This window comes from Ursus arctos, unplaced genomic scaffold, assembly GCF_023065955.2.
Source record: "Ursus arctos isolate Adak ecotype North America unplaced genomic scaffold, UrsArc2.0 scaffold_12, whole genome shotgun sequence".
Taxonomy (NCBI): Eukaryota; Metazoa; Chordata; class Mammalia; order Carnivora; family Ursidae; genus Ursus; species Ursus arctos.
Window position 1 is genome coordinate 47,412,699 of NW_026622786.1, and position 21,988 is coordinate 47,434,686.

At 35.8% G+C, this 21,988-nt stretch overlaps 1 protein-coding gene across 3 annotated transcripts in view; it reads left to right on the plus strand.

Annotated features, from left to right (window-relative positions):
• Positions 1-21,988, plus strand: part of NEGR1 (neuronal growth regulator 1) — an 804,818-nt gene that overhangs the window by 526,354 nt on the left and 256,476 nt on the right. For all 3 annotated transcript variants that reach the window (XM_026497808.4, XM_057310558.1, XM_048220720.2), the window contains exon 4: positions 8,315-8,446. In XM_026497808.4, the coding sequence (XP_026353593.1) occupies positions 8,315-8,446 (132 nt within the window). The remainder of the gene's footprint in view (positions 1-8,314; positions 8,447-21,988) is intronic.

The following is a 21,988-nucleotide window of genomic DNA, read 5'->3' on the forward strand; positions in this document are numbered from 1 at the left end:
CCAAAAGGACTGTATCATTTCACATCCCTACCAGCAATGCAGGAGAGACGCCAATGCTCTCCTTCCTGCTAGCACCCATCAGTTTTTGTTTGTTTTAGCCAGTCTAATACATATACAGCAGAATGTCATTTTGATTTTTTCCCTAATATTCTTAATGACTAATCATGTTCATTATCTTTTGACATGCCTACTTACTATCTAAGTATTTTTAGTTAACAAAGTGTGTTGAAATTTTTTGCCCATTTCTTTATTAGGTTGTATGTTTTTTTGAGTTTTGAGAGTTCTTATATATTTTGGATACAAGTCCTCTGTCTAATATGTAATTTATAAAGTTTTCACCCATTACATGGCTTGCCATTAATTAATGGTGCTTTTTGCACAGCAAACATTGTTTACTTTTGATGAAATCCAGTTTATCAATATCTTCTTGTATGGCTTGTGCTCATGGTATCATATCTAAGAACTCTTAGGCCAAGTCAAGGTCATAAAGATTCTCTCCTTTGTTTTCTTCTAGAATATTTATAGTTCTGTGATTCACCTTTAGGTCAATGCTGATTGCTGAGTTACTTTATGTATAAGATGTGAGATATGGGTCAGAGTGGACAGTCTTGCCTTGACCCTCATCTTGGTTGGGAAACTGTTTACCCTTACATCATTAAATATGAGGTCAGATGTAGGGTTTTCAGAAAAGTTTTTGTCAGGTTGAGAAAGTCCCATTCAATTCTCAGTTTCCTGAAACTTTTTATTATCTTGAACGAATATTGAACTTTTTCAATGATTTATCTGCATCTAGAGATATTTGTATATTTTTGTTTTTCTTCTTAATATAGTGAATTACATTGTTTAATTTTTTTAGTTGTACAAACCAGCCTTTCAATCCTGGGATGAACCACACTTGGCCATGGTGTATTATCATTTTAAATATTACTGGATTTGTTTACTAAACATTTGTCAAAATATTTTTGTGTCTATGTTTATAAATTTTTTCTTTTTCTTTTGGTATCTTGAATTTGATATTAAAGTTAATGCTAGCCTCATAAAATGACTTGGGGAAATTTCCCCCTCCTTCCTTTTCATAAAAACTTTGTATATGTGGTATTATTTCTTTCTTAAAATCTTAATAAACATGATCCTGAAGTTTTCTTTGTTGGTAATTTTTTAACTTACAAATTCAATTTCTTTTCATGGAATGTATATTGAATATTTAGATTTTCCTTTTCTTCTAAATCAGTTTGAAGATTCATATCTTTCAAGGAATTTGCCCATGTCATCTAAATTCTTGAGTTAAATGGTAGGTAGTTTTTCTTCTTAATATTTACTTAGTAGCCATTCAGTTGTTCTTGTAAGTATAGTAATGTCCTCTTTTTCATTTCTGATATTGGTAATTTGTGTGGTCTTTCTTTTTATTCTTTATCAGTCTGTCTAAATTTTATCCCTTTCAGTGATCTTTTGAGAGACTAGCTTTTGGTTTCATTGATTCTCTCTATTGATTGTCCATTTTTAACTTTGCTGATTTTCACTATTATTTCCACAACTCTATTCATTTTAGGTTTTGTTATTTTTCTAGCTTCTTAAGGTTGAAGCTTACAGGACCGATTTTAGACTTTTATTCTGATGTTGTACTGTTGTCAACTGGATTACATAGTTTCAGATAAGAAGTCTGAAAAATACATATTTCTCTTTCTTCATATGTAATAAGTATTTTGTCTCTGGTTGCTGTTGCTGTTTGGATTTTCTCTCTTTCTCTGACTTTCAGAAACTTGATTATGTGCATTTGAATGATTTTATTTGTATTTATCCTGCTTGAGAGTTTTAACTTATCAGATTTGACATTTTATTGTGTGCATCAAATTTGGAAAATATTCGGCCTTTATTTCTTCAAAGATTTTTTTCTACCCTCTTTTGGGGCCCCAATATCCATATATAAGAAATTTTTACATTGTTCCATATGTCACTGAGATTCTTCTATTTAATTAATTATGAGTGCTTTTTTCTCCCTCTTTCAGGTTGGATATATACTATATACTCTTGCTGTGCTCTCAAGTTTAATATTTTATTCTTCAATGTCTAATCTGCTGTTAATTTTAGCCAATTAATATTTCACCTGAGTTTGTTTCTATGTCAAGAATTGTCATTGGATTATTTTTTTTTCTATTTTCCATTCCTCTCCTCATTATAGTCACACTTTACCCTAAATACTTGAACATAGTTATAATGGGGGCTATTTTAACATCTTCTTGTGATGGTTCTATCATCTCTATCACTTCTAGATCTCCTTCTATTGACTGATTTTGTTCCTAGTTATTCACAGTTTCCTGCTTATTTGAATATGTAGTAATTTTTTTAATTGGATACTGAACATTGTATTGTTAGCCTGTTGGTTATATAGGGTCTATTTTATTCCTTTAAAAAGTGTCCTTCCTTTTTCTTACATGAAGCTGTATAATTTAGAGATAATTTTGGTCCATTGAACCCTGTTTTTAAGCTTTAAAGAGCAGATCTAGAAGAGTCTTTGCTCCAGCTTTTTTTTTTTTTTTTTTTTTTTTTTAAGTCCCACTACTAAGACATAACCCCTCTGGAGTCTCCACTGAATAATTACAGAAGCCTGCCCATTCTGGTCAGAGATCAAACGTTTCATCAACTTGTTCAAGCTCTGAGAATTGTTCAGCTTACAAATTCTCCAGTTATTCTTTTCCCAACATTTTGGGATTTCTCCCCATGCATGTACAGCCTTGTCTGCAGTAAAGACAAGAAAGCACATGTAGGTTTCTATAGTTTTTTTGGTCACTATGTGTTCCTTCTCTCTAGAACTCTGCACCACTACATCCAGCCCCCGTGGCCTGCCAGAATTCCAGTCTTTCTTTGCTCAAGTCAACAATATCACTGGGCACAGGGAGGTGAAAATTGCTTCTAGATAGAAAGTTATGGAGATCAATTATAGGACTCACCTTGTTTGCTTTAGGGATCACAGTCTTGTGCGGCCTATTGTCCAATGTCTGAAACAAGTTGTTTTATATATTTTATCCATTTCTCTGGTGGCTTATGGCAAGGAGGTAGGTCTGATCTTTATTCCTAAAAGTAACTGGGGGCAGAATTCCAGAGTTCTTTTTAAAATACAGTATTTTAAAATATTCAAATTTGCTGTACTCTTTTGCTTACAGCACTGTGTATTATTATTTAAGTTAAAGGGCAGACATGTTCCTTCAAAGGCATACCAGGTCTTCCACTACATGAATGCTCTGGCCCGAACACATTTTTTGAATATTTTTTCTTGAAGTTATACCAGCGCAATTATGACAGCATAGTATCTATATTTACCCCAAATATATTTATCACTTTACTGAAATTTCCTGCTTATATTTTTGTTTCCACTGTAAACTATAAGCTCTTTGAAATGAAAACAGTTTTATTCACTGGTCAGTGATCTTGCCACAAATAATGTCATTTGAATGGAAGGAAAGGAGCCAGGCAGGCAGGAAAGAAATGATTGTGAGCTGACTTAAGAACTTTCCTTCATTAATGTCTGATAAACTATTATATATATGTAACAAAACAAATCAAAATGCTGAGCTTTTTATTTACTGGTGACTTTTGTTTGCTTCTGAAATCTCTGTTGCAATCATTTCAGTAGGTGGCTTCCATGATTTTATCTGCCTCTACACCCTCTCTCGTTGCTTCATCAAACCCCACTACTTCTGTGCTCTAACAACACTTTCCTGAATTACATTACCTGTTAGGTTTGCAGTACATTCTCCCGAAAAGCACTTGCTTCCAAAAGAATGTCTTAATTAAATTTATTTTTCGGAACTTCACTCATATTTTTCAGAGGTACTAATGAACTCAGCAACTTTATCAGTTCAACCACACATTTTCTTTTCCTGCTGTTTTTGAAAATTATAGGCAGATCACAAGTTGTATGTGCAAAATAACTGCAAGTTCACTGAACAAGTGTGGTCGGCAGAATAATGGCCCACAGAGATGTCCATGTCCTAATCCCTGGAAACTGTGACTAGGTTACCTTACATGGTAGAGACTTTGTAGATGTGATTAACGTTAAGAACTAGAGATGAGAAGATTATCTTGGATTAAGCAGATGGTCTCAATTGGATCACAGGAGTCCTTAAAAATAGAAGAGGAAGGCAGAAGAGTCGTTCAGAGAGATGCACCTGGAGAAGAGGCCCTAAAGATTCAAAGTGAGAGAGGACTGAACCCACCATTTGCTGGCTTGGAAGATGAAGGGGCTATGAGGCAAGGAATGAGGGGATCTCTAGAAGCTAGGAATCACCTTCTATCAAGGAAATGATATTCTCAGTACCATAGTAGCAAGAAACTTAATTCTCCCAACAACCTGAAGGAGCAAATGAGCCTCCAGAAAGGAATCCTGCAGTGCTGACTCTTTGATTTTAGCCCAAGGAGGCACTGTATGAGTTCTATATTGTTGCTGTAACAAATCACTACAAAGTTAGTGGCTTAAAACACTCCTATTTTACACTTCTATAGTTCAGAAATCTAATACTGGTCTCGCCGGATTAAAAGGAAAATATTGACAGGCTGTGTTCTTTTTTTAGTTCTGGAGGAGAATCAATTTTTTGCTGTCAGCTGAGGGCCATTCCCAGTTTCCAGAGGACACAGCTTTCCTTGGCTCGTGTTCCACTTCCTCCATCTTCAAAGTCAGCGGTGGTGATTTCTCACATCACATCTCACTGACCCACTCTTCCACATGCTACACTTACAGACTCATATGATTGGACTGAGCTCTCCATCATAGTCTCTTAATCACAGGGTACTTAACACATTTGCAAAGTCCCTTTTTCCGTGAAAGCTAATAGAGTCCCAGACTCCAAAAATTAGAACATGAGTATCTTTGGAGGACCCTTTATTCCAGTTACCATGGCCCTGTTCTGGACTTCCAGTCTACAGAACTGTCAGATAATAAATTTATATTGTTTTAAACCAGTAAATTTGTGGTCATTTGTTATGGCAGCTATGGAAAACTAATAATTCAGAGATTAAATCAATATCCATATAGTGCTTTATAATTCTGAGAGCAAGGATTACATGTATATGGCCTAATTTAGTTCTTGCAGTGAATAAGCATTTTTATTATTACCATTTACAAGTGAGAAAACTAATGCAACATTTCAGTGGCATACAGATCAGGCATGCAGGTTTTGGATCTGACTTTCATATCAGTCACTGGGTCCATTAACAAGATATTTAACTTCTTTAGCCATATAGAATCTTATTCTATATTACAGAACCTATCTGATGCATTTACCTAAGGTTAACTGAGGAATTCGTAATGAAAAGCATTTATCAGAGTACCTGGGTGGCTCAGCCACTTAAGCGTCTAACTCTTAATTTCAGCTCAGGTCATGATGTCAGGGTTGTGAGACTGAGCCCCACATTAGACCCTGCACTCAGCAGGGAGTCTGCTTGAACTTCTCTCTCCCTCTGCCTCTCCCCCCACTCATACTCTCTCTAAAATAAATAAATAAGTCTTTACAAAAAAGAAAAAAGGAAAGTATTTATCATGGAAATTTACACATAATAAGGAATCAATAAAAGGTAAATATTATTTTTATTTATAGTGTCATGGGTAATAATTGAATAAGAAAATTAATCTTAATGAAATGTCATATTTTCTGGATGAAATTTCTATCATGCCCCACACTGAGCAGGGAGCGTGATGTGGGGCTCGATCACAGTATCCTGGCATCATGACCTGAGCCAAAGGCAGATGCTTAACCAACTGAGCCACCCAGGTGGCCACACAGAATTTTTTTAAAAGATTTATTTATTTATTTATTTATTTGAGAGAGAGAGCGTGGACGCACAAGCGGGGGGTGGGGGGGCAAAGGGAGAGGGAGAGAATCTCAAGCAGTCTCCCCACGGAGGATGGAGCTTGAGGCTAGGCTCCATCTCAGGACCCTGAGATCATGATCTGAGCCCAAACCAAGAGTTGAAAGCTCAACTGACTGAGCCACCCCTAGGAGCCCCTATATCACAAAATTCATAGTATAACAGAAAGATAAGTATTTTAAAAGTTGCTAATAGTTAAATAAGTAATAGCAAACAAACATGTATACGCCACATAACATTAGGGCAGGCTTTTTTATTTTATTTTTGAAAGTATGTAACATGAAGCTACTAGACTGAGTAGTGACTAAATCAGGAAAGGTTTCTCTGAGGACATATTGCTTAATCAGAGACTGAAAGATGAGAAGTTATCAGGGTGAACTGAAGGATAAAGTATCTAGGCAGCAGAAAGAGGAACTATATAAGGAGAAAGCAGACTGTAAGGACCTGTCTCAGCCTGTGATCCCTATCAGAAACTCAAAGCTGAAAGTTATCCTTCAGTTGCTGTTTTAGACCAGTGATTATCTACATCTATATACCAGTGATTATACACACACACACACACACACACACACACACACACCTCCCAGGGACAAACATTCAATAGATGTGAAATAGAAATGTTCATGTAACATTGTAATATTGAAAATAAGTTAGACCCTAATAAATTTGTTTTTATAAAGTTTTGCAATGTTTTTACCTTTTCACATGATGGGCTTCGTTTTTTCCTGGCCAGCTAGGTTATTTAATCATGGTATAATATATCACTTTTACCCATACTTTAATTTTCATTTATTATCCCCTTACTTTATAATTCAAGTTACACTTTAAAAATTCTTGGATGTGAATAAGGATTTTGTCCTCCTATGTTTCAATAGTTTTTATAGACACATTTAAGCCTAGATAATCTTCATTGTGGGGATGAAAATAAGATAAAAAGAAAGAAACGATAGAAAATCAATATTATATTAGTGTATGGAGTCAGATAGGGCATTAGGTTGAACTAAGAAAATAGTTATAAAATAAAATCAGATTTTAAGAATATGGATTTGAGGGCAATTGCTGCTTTTGTAAGCTCACCTCTGTGTAACTGAAATAGCTTATCAGCCAACTATCATCTCAGAAGTGTAACTCTTCCCTATCTACAATTTAGGAGCAGCCAGATAAAAATGGAGAAGTGATGTAATCATATATACTCTAAACACTCCAGGTTTCAATTAACAAGCTCATAGCTACCTGAGGGCAAACAGTGTAGTGACTGATATTGGCCCAGACAAGGGAGCCCACAGGAAAAACATTTTTTTGTTAATTGACATAGATTTTGGATTTGGAGCACCATGACCAAATTTCATTTTGCTTTATTCATATGAAATTGAATCTTCTTACCAGTGTTCTAACTTCTACAGCATTACAGTAGTTTTGGCCAAGAGAGTAAAATGAAAACAAGAATAAGGTTGACTTTTGAAAACAGACCATTTAATGGAATTATTATATCATTTTTCAATTCTCTTTGGCATGGATTGAGATGTGATTTTTCAAGACTTGTATAAGGAGGGAGAAGAGCCTCCCCCCACCCCAGAAATTCACATAGGCTCATTCTTCCTCTACCGCGTCTCTGATAAACAGGATCCCTCCTGCCTGCGTTTCTGTTTTCAAATAAATAAAAATTCTATTATTTCAGAAAGGAGTCTTTTTTTCCCAAATTTCATTCATTTGCAAGTATTTTTTTTCATCTTTGATTATGTCCTTATATTTTTACTCTAGTGCTATTTTTAGTCAAATAAGAATGTTTTCCCTGGAATATTAAAAAATAAAGATAATTTACTTTTTTTACCACCACTTAACTTTTAGTTTGAGAATCATATTTTTTTCCTGAAGTTTATTGGATAGGTTATATATATTATCTATAGTGTGCCTCCCTTAAAAACTTAATAATTTTGGAAACTGAAATGCAGCGATGGTTTAATGTATCTCTATACTCTTATCAAGCCATCTGGCTTGAAACCTTGAGAATGAGTATGAAATTTTCCCAAAAGAAAAGCAACATTTAGTTAGGTTAAGTGTCAACTTGCTAGCTTACACTGTATAAAAGTCAATATGTACCAAGCCATATTAGTGAATTTCATCTACACTGCTAGAAGGTTGTTGAACTCAATTACAGAAATGTGCAGAGCTCTGTTTGATGTGCGACGAGGTTAGGAGACCACAATCAATTAAAAAGAACACATGTATATCCTGTTCTGGGGAAACAGTTGTTCTAGTATCCCTTGTTCAGTTTCTGCTTTTTTCTCTGACTTTTCCTCTGAACATAGAAGAACAAAGGGTTTAATAATTCCCCAGTTTCATTTGGGATTGTTTTGTCAGCAGTATCTAATAGGAAGACATGAGATTGTTATTTTATTTGAATGAAGCCTCAGGCGGCTACAATTAAACATGCTGCACTTTTTCCTTGTAGCAAAACCATTTGAAAATGGACAATATTTGGATATTTATGGAATTACAAGGGACCAGGCCGGAGAATATGAATGCAGTGCGGAAAATGATGTGTCATTCCCAGACGTGAAAAAAGTAAAAGTTGTCGTAAACTGTAAGTCCTATAACCTTTTGTCAACGTAACTTTAGTGAAAAGATGAATATCTGAAATATACTGTCTGAATTTATGTTGCTGTTTTTTAAGAGGTGCTCTTATTGATAAAGACCACCTACTGATAGTGAAAGTGTGTACATGTTAGAATATCGATCAAATTGTTTAATGTAACATTAGTTGTCCCAAGTAATCCCACAGTAATTCAGATTGATGTGCAGATGGAAACGTTTCCAATAGCGTCGTAGTCCCCGGCATTCTAAACTATTGTATCTCTATCTCTAGAGTACTGTAGACACGTGGCATTTTCTTTGTTCTCTTGAGTTTCACCTGGAGTATATTCTGATTAAATTTAAGTGTGAAACTCCCAATCAAACCCGATGGAAATTAAATTTGCTCGTCTGTACTCAAAGAGAAGAGCTGTTGTGATATTTCTATGGCTTAGGTTATTCAATTCTACTTAGTTTAAAAAATGTTGAGAAAATGAATCAAGAATTTTCCCACGGGCATCATTATTAGGGAGTTAGAATAATTAGAGATACCTGCAGAGCTACTGATGCCATTATGTGACACCCTCTCTAAATGCATCTCAAACACTGATATAAGGTATTTTTCACTAACATCCTATTTTATCTTATGATCCCAATAGTAATGACTGAAATAGTCTGTACTTTTCAAAAATACCCCCTTATTAGTCTTTCAAAAGTTTTCACATTGTTTAACTTATTCAATAAGATACTATTAGGATAACAGTATTTTACCAAAGGTGTTTATAAGCTACAGCTTCGATTTTTTTTCATTCCACTTATATACCTTTCTGTATATGGCCATTGCTAATAATGTACATATCATTAGAAGAAGGAATCATTCCAAATATATTCCAAAATGCTTAAACTAAGTAGTTTCTTTTTTCATATTAATATGAATCTTTCAATTTCATGGGCCAAAAAATAACTATCAAAACACACCTGGCAGTGGAGTGTCTGCCAGGGCAAATCACTGCCATCAACTAACATTTGTCAATGACTAATCTATGTATTTGGGGTTGAACTATCTCTTTGAGACTAAACAAATGTGCATAATACCAGACCAAGAGGCAGCTTCTGGGGCAGAGTTTCTCATATTCTGTAGACAAATTTTAGCAGATTCACCCAAGAAGCTCACCCAAAATGGAACTCAACTCTACTAAATAAGAATCTATGGGGTATATGACCTGGAAATCTACATTTATAATAAGTTTCCACTGATTGTCAGGGCTCATGTTTCAGGGGGCTACTACTGCTCATCCCTCTGGAACTCGCAGAAATAGAGATAATAAGCAAGTAAAAATTCCTGAGTATTTTATCACTAACTGTATTTATCTGAATATGAGTCTACTGATTTTATTGTTGGAGGGTTGGAAAAAGGTATAAAGAAGTAATATTTTTAGCAGTGAACACTAAGAAATGAAAAAGTAGAGTCAAACTGTCAGATAAGCAAGGCACTCCCCCAGTAATGCATCCCCTCCAGCTCCCAGCCCCAGTACTTCTCTAAAAGTCTCTAGTGGGGATAGAATAGAAAACCCAGCTGTTGTATGGGTTCTCATGGGCCCATGCTCCATGTATAACCCACACTTTCCTTTGTATTCACACTTTCTCTTTCATCCTTTTTATCCCTCTGTCTTTACTTCCTTGTCACTTATCATTTAATCAGATCCTTTTTTTTTTTTTCCTGGAAAACTGGGAACCATAGACAGAAAGGTCAACTAAGGAGGCAGACATGTGGAGAGAAACTGAAGTAAAAGAAAAATATACCAACCAAATTAGTCAACATCTAAAGGATCTGGGTGGAGAAGAGCACCTATTTATAAAGCAGAAGGACAGAAACTGGGGAAACGAAATGTCAAGAACTGTGAAAGATCTGCCACAGTTTCATGGATGCTGGCAGAAAACAGAGACAAAGGGCAGTTTGTGACTCACAGTGATAGCGGTAGCCAGAATATTGTCTTTTTATTTTTTATTTTTATTTTTTTACATCAGGTCCCCAAGCTCCAGTTACTACACGGTGATATGATGAAGGCTAGGTGACACCTATACACACAGTGGGTTTATGTCATAGCTGCAGCTCCCTAAGCTTAGGAAACTCAGGGTTTTTTTTTTTGTTGTTTTTGTTTTTGTTTTTGTTTTTTTTAATAATGGCAGCAAGCAAACCTGCCCTTTGCTGCAGAGGGAGAACTTATCTTTATTATACTGGACTGTAAACAAAACTGCTGTTTGCTCCATGGGGAGAACTACTTCTGTCTTTCAAGATTGTTCACTATACAAACATTCTCAAAAAGTCTGGAACAAAAGTAAGCATTCAGTGTCTCTGCTTCCAAGATGTGCAGAAATAGGAGAAACGTATGGCGAATTATCTTTCAACACAGCACAGGAGCAATAAAAGTTTGAAGCAGAGCCTAGAGCTATTCCACTAGCTGAAAAAGAAGCTTCGGTGGTTTTTGTAGGGTGCCAAACACCTATGAAGAGGTAGGAAAGACTTTGTTAATCAACTTTAATTTAAGAAAGAAAACAGGAAGAAAAGTTTAAAAAAAAAATTAAGGAAGTGCTTTTAAAATTATAACTAGAGGGGCACCTGGGTGGCTTACTCAGTGGAGCATAGGACTCTTGATTTCTGCTCAGGTCATGATCTCAGGGCGGGCTCCAAGCACAGCAGAGAATCTGCTTGGGATTCTCTCTCTTCCTTTCCTGCTGTCCCTCCCCCTCCTCTCTCTCAAATAAATAAATAAATCTTTAAAAAAAAATAAATTACAACCACAGACTATCTTTTTTAAGAATTAATTCAGTTAGATCAAGTATAGTCATAAATGGAATTATCAGTGACCACATAATATTAACAAAGCTCACATCTTTTTAAAAAGTGAACCCAACAGGACTGTTGAATGATTTTGAACAATCAGTTTTGTCTTCTGCTCCTTCCCAATTATGCCTCTGCTAGCTCACCTTTGCCTAAATGTGCCATGAAGAATTGTGTTTAATACTGATTGACTAATTAGATTTACATCTGTGGAATTAATATTTTATGTAAGTGATGAGTTCTGGCCAGACTTCTGGTCAAGACCTAAATTTTGCCTTAGTTTGGAATGGTTATGTCACACAGATATCAGTGATTTCTGAGCCGTGTGGGTGTGTAAGTGTATGCCTATATATGTTCTTGGTGATGAAGAGGTTTGGAAAGTGTTAATTTTATGAATTTGTCCCTTTAAAAGTCAAAAATCGAGCGCTATCTATGAATTTTACTGAGCTGATTTCCCAAAGGAAATTAGCCAAAGCCTACTGAATAAACTTGAGTTTGTCAAATCCCAAAATTGAGCACAGTGGTCTATGTTACCAGCACGGAACTGCACATCTCCTGATAACCTGACAATTCCCTGATGATAGAATCGTGCCAAGTTGAAGGCAGTGCTTCTTTTCACTGTTATTAATCAATATGATGTGCATATAGAATTGCAGTAGCTTTGTGAGTTATAATTTGAGGAGAAACTTTGTCCCTTTTCCCAAATGGGGTTCAAGATGAAATGTAATAAATTTTTATAAGCTCTGGTAGATTCGGTTATGCGGTAAGTTAATTTGAGAAAGAGATTTAGGTTCCCTTCAAGTTAGAAGTGTTTAATATTTTACTATTTATCTAAAATGTCTTCTGTATTTAACACACACACACATAAACCACATACATACAATAAATAATGTATTTGCCACATACTTTTTACCTATAGGACTTTGATGGGGATTTCTGTTCAATTTAATTAAACAGCAATTTAGTGGAATGATTAATATAATTGACTATATTTTATATAGATTGGGCCAGTTGGTTGATTAAATAAATCAGCCAATTATGAATTATTTACAGAAAGCCTTACCATAGATAGGAAGAAATTTATAGGATAGTAAGATTCTATGCAAAGCTTGTTTCTGAGTAGGGAGATTCTGTAGGTGATTATTCTCCTTGTCTTTATGTGTATTTACTTTTATTCTTTTATATATACATATAAATTTATATTTGTAATATATATACATATGCATATTATATATACATATATACATATAATGTATATTTGTATTTATATTTGTGTAAACATATATATACACGCATCTATATACATATGTACGTAAGTATGTGTACAATTTTCTTGTCAAATTGAAAAACAAATGAAATTAATAAAAAGGACTTTTGACCTTTATCATAACCAGATCTTGAGAGATTAAAACACATACACACAAGAAAGAACAAATTTTAAACTGGTTGATTAGCTAAGCCAGAGGGAGCTAGTGGATTAGAGTTGAACAGATTCTCTGTTTCAATTGCATCTGCATTCCATTCCTAGAAGCAGCCTAGAAGATTCTAGTCCCATAATTTTAATTGTTAACTAAAAATGGAAGGAGGAATGAGTTCCAAAAAGCTCATAGATTCAACTGAATTGGAAAAGACAGAAACCTGTGAAGATCTAGTTTGGAAAGGAGAGACCAGAGTCTAGAAAATCAGCAATGTTGACTCATTGGAAGCCAAAGCTAGAATCTGGAAAAAAGTATCAAAGACTAATAAAGTAATGTAGATCTCTGTAGGGAAGCAGAATCCCAGATATTAGGAATCAGGAAAGCCTGTAAGACCTAGCCCTTCAAAATGAATGTGTCAGTAGATGGGGTGGGTTCTCTGATCTTGGGACAGGCTGTTTGTTCTACGTCCCATCCATTCTTTCAGTTAGTAGGAACTGTTTGGAAAATAGTGGCCTGTAGTCAGATACTACTTATTTGAACACCTGTTGTATAATTTACTGGGTTTTCGGACCTTGGGAAACCACTTTACCCCTCTGAGTCTCAATTTTGAATTCCGTAATGTAGGACAATAATACATAATCATCAAGGTTTGGGTAAGGATTAAATGAAATGATGTGCACATATGGTGTCTGGCTCACTGTAGACAATTGAAAAAATTTCTCTCTCTCTCTCTCTCTCTGGATATATTTACTCTAGAATGTTAGCTCTATGCAGTAAGGGATTTTTCCTTTCCTTTTACAATGATGTGTTGTTATCACATAGAACAGCACCTGGTCCATAGGAGGCACCCAAAAAAATAGTCGTTGATTGAGTGAATTATTAAAAAGATTGGTGTTCTCTTAGTGAGCCATTCTACCAGACAGAAGAAAAAAATATTGTTTCCTCCATGATTACATTTTTTCTCCCAAGACAATAAGTAAATAGTATGTTGAGTAATTTACTTCCAATACAATTTTTTAACCAAATTTTTCAGGTGGATTTAATAAAGATAACCTGACACTTATATAGTGCTTTCACCCAAAGAGAGGAAACACTAATTCCATTTTTTTTTACAGATAAGAAAATTGAGGTTCAAGGAGATTAAAACATTTAATAACTTCTCTTTTTTCAAGAACAAAACAGAGATGAACAAAAGAAGGTTAATTAACAACAACAAAAAAATAGAGTCAACCAGATTAAGGCAAAAAGAGGTCTAGACATTATTTCAGTTTTCACTTATGACAGTCAGATTTTGTATTGATTATTTTATTTAGTGTCAGAAATTGTTTTTCACACACAATTTCTAGTAAAATAGAATTGAATATTCTTCCTATGGTCAAACAGTAAAGATATTTTTGGGTGTACTGTGAACTAAGTTTTCATCCAATAAATCATAGGCACATGTTTGTGCATTATTTTGCATCTTATACATATTCATTTATGCAAATGTGCACTTTATCTTCCAATATAACTAGCTCCAAACATGTGGGAAAGAATGTACCAATTAGTGTAACTTAATACAATTGTATCAAAGCTTGAAATGAGGGGCCGCTGGGGAAAGGGAGGAGGAGGAGGAAGCTTTCTAGGGAAATGACCAGTTTTTTTACTCTATTCATAAGTTTTCTCCGAAACCTTGCAAGTTAGGCAGACATCTCAGACTTAAGACTATAAGAAATAGCAGATGACAGACAAGTACATATCACCTCAAATAAAGAGAAAATCCCAGCATTCAGAGTTGGAATGGGTAAAATACTATTGTGGAACCAGAAGAAAAATGAGTATTATTTGAATTCATAATTACCACATTAGCTTTTATTTCTGGCTCCATTTTATGCCTCTACCTTACTTTCCATTTACCTCATCTTTCACATTTGCTTATGATTTAGGCTACTGTCCTGTGCTTTATGTTTTATTATAAGCTAATTAACATTTATCTGAAACAAGGCAGAGCATAAAAACTGCGTGTTGTTGTCTGTTAAATAAAGTACTAGTTAATATGCCATTTCTAGAGTAATAATGAAGCACTTCAATAAATCTGTATTTATATATGTATTTATTTACCTATTTACTTATTGCTTACCATGACACTATCAAGGTTTTAGGGCCGGGGATATTGGTCTTGAAGGAAAGGAGAAAGATAAGAGAGACACATGGTTATTATAGTGTGGTAAGTGCTTTGATAACCCCTCTTTAAGTACAACACAAGGCTATCAGAAAGACACAGCCTTGGGGTATCATGGAAGGCTTCTAAGAGGCCTGATCCTGATGAAATCTGAGGATAAAATTGAATTTGACAGATTTTTTTTTTTTTTTTTAAAGAAAATCAAGGAAAGGGGAGTCTCACACAGAGACAGCAGCATTTGCTTAATCCTGTTGGAGTCAGGGACAAGGCACTGCTTGTCCTGTTGGCTGCAGTGAGCTGGAGGAGACCAGAAAAGGGAATATGAAGGAGGGTGGGTACCTGAGAGAGAAGAAGGCAAGGCCCCATTAGATAAGAGTTCATGAATTTTCATAGGCAGATATAGATCCAGCTTCACAATCAAAGAATAACTATGAGATGATGGAGCTATTCAGAGATACATTTAAATACTAAGAAATGTATTTAAATATTTTTATTTCCTATATATATATATGGAGTATACTTGGATGATTTCTGGTTTGTCATTGCGAGGGCAAAACAAAGGCTTAACATGATAACTCTAGCCAACAGAGATATGAGGAACTAAAAAATTTGAAGGAAAAATCCCTACAGGCACTGAACATTGAAAATGAGAAACATATGGATGATCACCCAGAAAATGTATTTTTATTTTTTTCAGAAAACATATTTTTAAATAAAACATTTCTCCTCAATAGAACAACATAAAAATCTAAGAATTAAACCTGTTTTTTTCACCTTGGGACTTCCGTGCCATAAAAATTTCAGGTTTAATTCTGTGGTTTATATAATTCCTCAGTTGAAGTAAAACTATGTTATTAAACATGCAGTTAAGGAATACATGATTTCTTCTATTGAAGGAGGCATAATTGGTCCTTTGTTTTAAATCTTAGACATACACTTCAATTAATGACTAGTGTGCCAAGACTATTTTTACTTAATGAGGCCATTTTTACTTAATGAGTGTGCTTCCCAATTTAACTTAAATGTATTCTCCCATACTTTTATCTTAGTATTGAGAGTTTTAGTGTTAAGGGTCTATGAGTGATCTTTTACAGTTTTGTTCATGGAAAATCAAAATGCATCTGCAGTAAGCAAATGTGCATATTTTTATTATTCCTCTTTTTTTTCTGGAAGTGAAAGATGGAGCAATGCCCTTGCTTTAATACATGAGCAAAACTTTTTGCTAGACGAGAGTCTGTTTATTTTGTTTTGTTTACAGTTATTTATAAGTTGGCATTTATCAGTTTAAATATATACTTTTATATATAAAATAATAGGTATAATAGAGTTTGATTATCAACCAGTAGCAAGAAAGCAATTTCTAACAGGATGGAAATGCTCTAGGTCGAAAATGATTCCATTACAAAGGGATGAAAAGTGGTAACAGTTAGGAAGGGGACAAATATATACACACTTATATGTGTACTTCTCTGGCATACTCATCTAGATTCATGCTCTAGGAAGACCCCAAAGGGCCAAACTCTGAAAACTACAGGGTGGCTTCTTCTGAATATATTCTTCAAACTCATCGTGAAAGTTCAAACCTTGCACAAACCTACAGTGTATAGACCTGTGTTTATTTAAATCCAACATTATCAGCATATTTCCTCATGTAATTCATTTCTTTTTAACCAAACGCCAGGAGCCTTTCGTAAAATGGGAACAAATGAATTAAGGTTTTTGGGTCATTTCCCTACCATTAAGATTAAACTTTGCAGGAATTGTCAAGGATTTTTAAGTCTGCTATTGAACATAGTTGTATATTTTGTGTATATGTATGTATGTGTGTGAAGGGAGTAAGAGGGGGGTGATTACTATGGTAGAAATAGTATAATTAAAGGGACTATGGGGGGCGCCTCAGTGGCTCAGTTGGTTAAGCCTCGACTCTTGATCTCGGCTCAGGTCATGATTTCAGGGTCTTCAGGCTCCGCGCTCAGCATGGAGTCTGCTTGAGATTCTCTCTCCCTTTCCACCATGCTCATGCAGGCCCTCTCTCTCTCTCTCAAATAAATAAATAAATCTTAAAAAAAAAAAAAAGGCAGTATGTAGTAGAGTCATGGGAGACAAATTCGGAACAAAAGGCAGCAAATCGTGGGGAAACTTGCATTGCACGCTGGAGCACATTCTGCCACATGCCCCACTCATTCCTTTCTTCTTTTCCATATTCTTTCTTTCTTGCTTTCTCACCATCATTCACACATTACTGCTCTTGCTCACTATCTTCATTTTTATTTTTTGGCTTCCTCCCCTCTCTTTCCCATTATTACTGCCCGTATATATAATCATAATAAACCAGTTTTTGAAAAGAACTTCTCACGTATATAATAGGAATCAGCAATGAATCTTATTCAGTCATCTCGGAAACATTTTAAATATACAGATTCCTGAATAACCACTCCCCATACTCAGTTTTTCAGTCTATATTATATTTACCTAAAAGCAAGTGGGTAAAACTTTTTTTTAATTTACATTTATGTTTGTAGATTACAGGGTAATGAGTATGAGACAGAAAGGCAGAAGATCTGAATTCTATTTTGTAACTCAGTTACTTAACTAATCATACAACTTTGGACAGAGAATTTAAAACTTCCACCTGTTGATCCCCCTATAAAATGAAGGAATCATATCTCTTAACATCCCCTACTCACAAGATCCTAATGCATTTCTCTAATCCAAGTATCCAAATTTTAGGGACGGCATGGATTCAATTCCTAGCAGGCGGGGAGTAAAGACTAAAAGGAACCGTTTGGCTTCAGTGTCAAACGTTCTAGATAATCTCATTATTTTACCTTGTGAATTCTTTGAGAAGTTATGAAGGATGATAATTTTGTTCTCTCATAGGTTATTGTCAAATTCAGACAAACTTGTTTTTCTTTTACTTTAAAATTTTAATTTTGTGGAAAGAATAAGTACAACAATGGAGAAATAAACTTCAGAGAATTTCAAAGAAAGGATTCTCTTTATGCAATGGACTGTGATAGAGGCTAACGAAAATAGGATTTGGAATTAAACATGATTTCTAATCCCCTCTCAGTCACTTTGGAGTATTGGGAAAGTTAGTTAACCTCTCGGGGGGCAGTTTGCTTACATAAAGAACAAGATAATTATACCCACCTTAAAGATTTGTTCTGAGGATTAAGTGTTCTACATAAAACAATAAAGTGGGTAGCGCAACACAGACAACTTTCGATACCGTAAATATTTGTGTCTCGCATGGTCACATTACCCTGTATGTCTACATATCTACCTTGCTCTGTGGCCTCTGTGGCCTGTCACCTGTTTGAGGAGGGACACTCCTCTTGGCCACCATTGTGACTCAGATAGTACAGCACAGTGGTTAGAAGGATAGGCTCTGGAGCTGCTCACGCTGGCTTTGAACCCTAGCTCTGCCGCTTATCACTGCTGTATGAGCTTAGTCAAATTATTAAGCTCTGTGTATGTCAGTATCTTCAACTATTAAGTGGAGGAGGGGTACCTGGGTGGCTCAGTCAGTTTAAGCACTTGCCTTGGGCTCCAGTCATGACCCCGGGGCCCTGGGATCCAGCCCTGAGGGCTCTGTGCTCAGCGGGGAGCCTGCTTCTCCCTCTCCCTCTGCTGTTCCCCCTGCTTGTGCTCTCTTGCTCTTGCTCTCCCTCTTTCTTTCAAATAAATAAATAAATTCTTAAAAAAAAAAAAGTGGAGGGGTATAAGGATTACCCCAGTTAATATATGAAAAGGTGTAGTGTACATTATTACTACTCCCAATACTCAGCACAGTGCCCGGGAATAAATGTCTGTTGAATGAATGAATGAATGAATGAATGAATGAATGAACACGTGGAATTCTGTAGCTGATAATGACTATATAATCACCCTGATTCCCTCATCCTATGGATCTATGCATGTGTGTTCAGATGCCTTTGGAGGTTAGATCACAGAGTTTACAGAAGTCCTCAGAATGGAATCCTGAAATCCTGATTTTAGTTCTGAGGCTATTTCATTATACCCTCCTGACTCCATGTAAATCAAAATGGAATTTAATTATTTTCAGTAAACTATGTAAACTCCAGAGACTTTCCAAAAGATAGTGTAATCTGAAGGGTAAGGAGCCAGGATCGCTGTGTGCAATGAGGGTAAGATTTGAATAACTGGAATAGGCACAGGTGTGAGCTGTCAGAATGGTTGACACTGAGATCGAGTGAAGAACCAAGAAAATTAGGATTCTCAGTGAATAGATAAAACAATCACAACAAATAATCCTGAAGAACGATGCTGCACTCAAAATAAGTTTGTTCACATATTGTCTGAAATGAGAGCTTTTGTTTAATAGTGAATGTAATGAAGTCTCCGTGTCATGTGGCCTGTCTGCTTGCTGTTACAGTCGGGTTAACAGCAGTTCAAAAAACAAGCAAATAAAAACAAAACCAAAAAAGAGTGGGTAGGGGAAGCCCATCACTATGCTGGGGACATGAAACAGTTCTGGTTTTGATAGATAAAATAACTGATGATAAAGCTTTATTTAGTACACTCTGTGTTTCATGTTTACAATTTACTGCCCTGCTCTTATAGCCATGAGATCATAGTTCATTCGGTTTAGCAAAAGGTTAAAAGTGGTTTGGTGGCAATTAATATCTTACGCCCAGTTCCCAGTTGTTTCAGAGATAAGAGTTAAGAATTCGGATAAAATCTCTAAGTTTTTATGTAACATAATGAAACATGTGAGCTTAATGCATATTTATTCTTTTCTGCCATAAATCATACTTTTTTCCTAGTCTAAACAAATCGGCATTCTGTAGCCTAGAACAGATATTGAGAATGTTTCCGCATTTAGTGCAACCCACTAGTGTACATTTCCAGGATAGGGCGGAGGGGGTGTTATCAGTAATTAGGTGAATTTCACAAATGCTTCGCTTGTTAATGCTGTTTCATACTTGTGAACGTACTGGTTTTGCAAACCCTTCTGTTGTTCTTTGTGGATGTCAAAAGCTCTCCAAAGCTCAAGGCAATTCACGTGCAGATGCAGTCATTGCTGAAGCCTCTCCTGAGCCGTTCTGCACAGGGCAACAGGAAATAGATGAATCTGAAGATTTATGAATTTTTTTGGAGGCAAGTTACATAACTCCAAGAGTCCAGTGTCCTGATAAAATTTTCTAGATGGCCCATGTGATAGAAATTTCAAGCTATTTATCAAAACGTGTTTTTAGATCCTTCCTGCATCCACTGCTTGGACTACAGTGTCTAGCCTGCAAAGGGGTTAGTTTTGGCACTGTGACTGCTTTCCAGTAAACGAAATATGAGCAGATGTGACCTGGGCCCCTTACAGGCTTGGTTTGTAACAACTTCCCAGGCATGCTTTCTTGCTGGTTTCACTTTCTGGCTAACAGGGATAGTAGCCCTCAGGGTGACCTTGAAAGTTTCCTTTTGAAGAGTACAAAGCCACCATTATCTTGAGCCCCAGATGGATTGTATGCAGAAGGCTACCCTGCCCTCTTACCTCATTTAACTCTTAATCTTCCACGATCTGAAACATTATGGACTATTAGATGAGCAAGAATTAAACTTTTTTGTTGACTCACTGCAAATTTCGGTCTGTTTGTCACTATACTTTAGACTCTCCTAATGCATTCAAGTCTATAGGCTCAAATCCTCTGTATACAGTAGGAAGTTTTGAATCGTATCTTTCTTAAAAAAAAAAAAAAAAATCTAGCCCAGAAGCAATTATTAAAAGCTCCCTGAGAAGAGTACGGAGATAATGGATCTCTCTTTCTTCCAAGGTGAAGCATAGCCAACTGAATTTATATTTGCTAATTTTGTCAGTCATGGTGAGAAAAAATAATCTATGAATATCATGCCTTTGAGGCTTCATATCACTTTGCTCAAAAAATACAGTTAGATTCAAAATAGCATATGGCCATCAACCTCTGACACGAACTTTCCTGAAAAAATATGACTTGAAGACAAAGAAAAAGAAACAATTGCTGCAAAACCTCCAAAGCCTAGAACAGACCCAAAGCCAATATTCAGAAGGAATTTCAACAAATCAAAAGCTCAGAGTTAGGAAAAAGCAAGCAAGCAAACAAACAAACAAAACAGAACCACAATGATGTACCTAGCTTAGTTTCAAGGAAGAAACAGCCCTGCCTGCCTGAAAGAAAACAGAATTTTCTCTCCCTCAGTTTCTGCTTCTTGGCTCAGAAACTTCCAGAATCTACAAAGGCAAAACTGGACAATCTCCACTCTGTGTATGGTTGCAACTTTTCAAGGCAGTCAGACTATTAGTCCCTTGCTTTTACCCTACCCTCCTTTAGCCACAGGTCTATTGCATTTCGAGGGGTGTGTTTTTAACAATTTAAAACTTTATATATAGGAAGAAAAAAAATGAGAAGAGTACTAGAACCAGGCCATATTGGGGATAGTGTTTCACTGGCTCCAAGTACTGTAGAATCAGGGACTAGAGGTAGAGGAGGGACTAAAGTAAATCTTGCAAATTATATTTGGTTCATCCCGCTAGACACAGGAAGGAGGATAGTTGCGACTATAGACATGCTCTGCCCTTTGGCCTAGGAAATGCATCCAATCAGAAATCAGGAAGACAATGAGCGCAGTATTTAAACTACGTACCGTCTGCTAGGAAGCATCAGTTCAAATCAAATCCGAACTTTGCACATTAAGAGATCGGCAGTTGGAGGGCGGGGTGGGGAGCTAAGCAAATTCTCAAATATGCACCAAAGCAAGAAAAAAAAAAGCGCATTTAAAAATAAAACTTGAAGATGAATATTTTATTTAAATGACTGGCTACAGCAAAAGGGAGAAAATGTTAGAAAATGTTTTTAACATATATATATGAAACAAGAAGAGATTTCCTCCCCAAAAATGGTATCACAAAATTATAAAGAGAGAAGAGGCTGAGATAAAGAGACAAGAGGAAAAACAATCAGGTGCATTATAAAGATGGCCAATTGTGATGCAAAGAAATCTGGTGACAGTTTATTTCCTACCATCAACCATGCCAGATGTGTGGAAAAACCCCTCCTAGTATTAAACACCTAAAATTGCTAGAAGCTAGATAGAATGTGAAAATATGTCCTATACAGCATAGCTAAGCTTATAGCAATA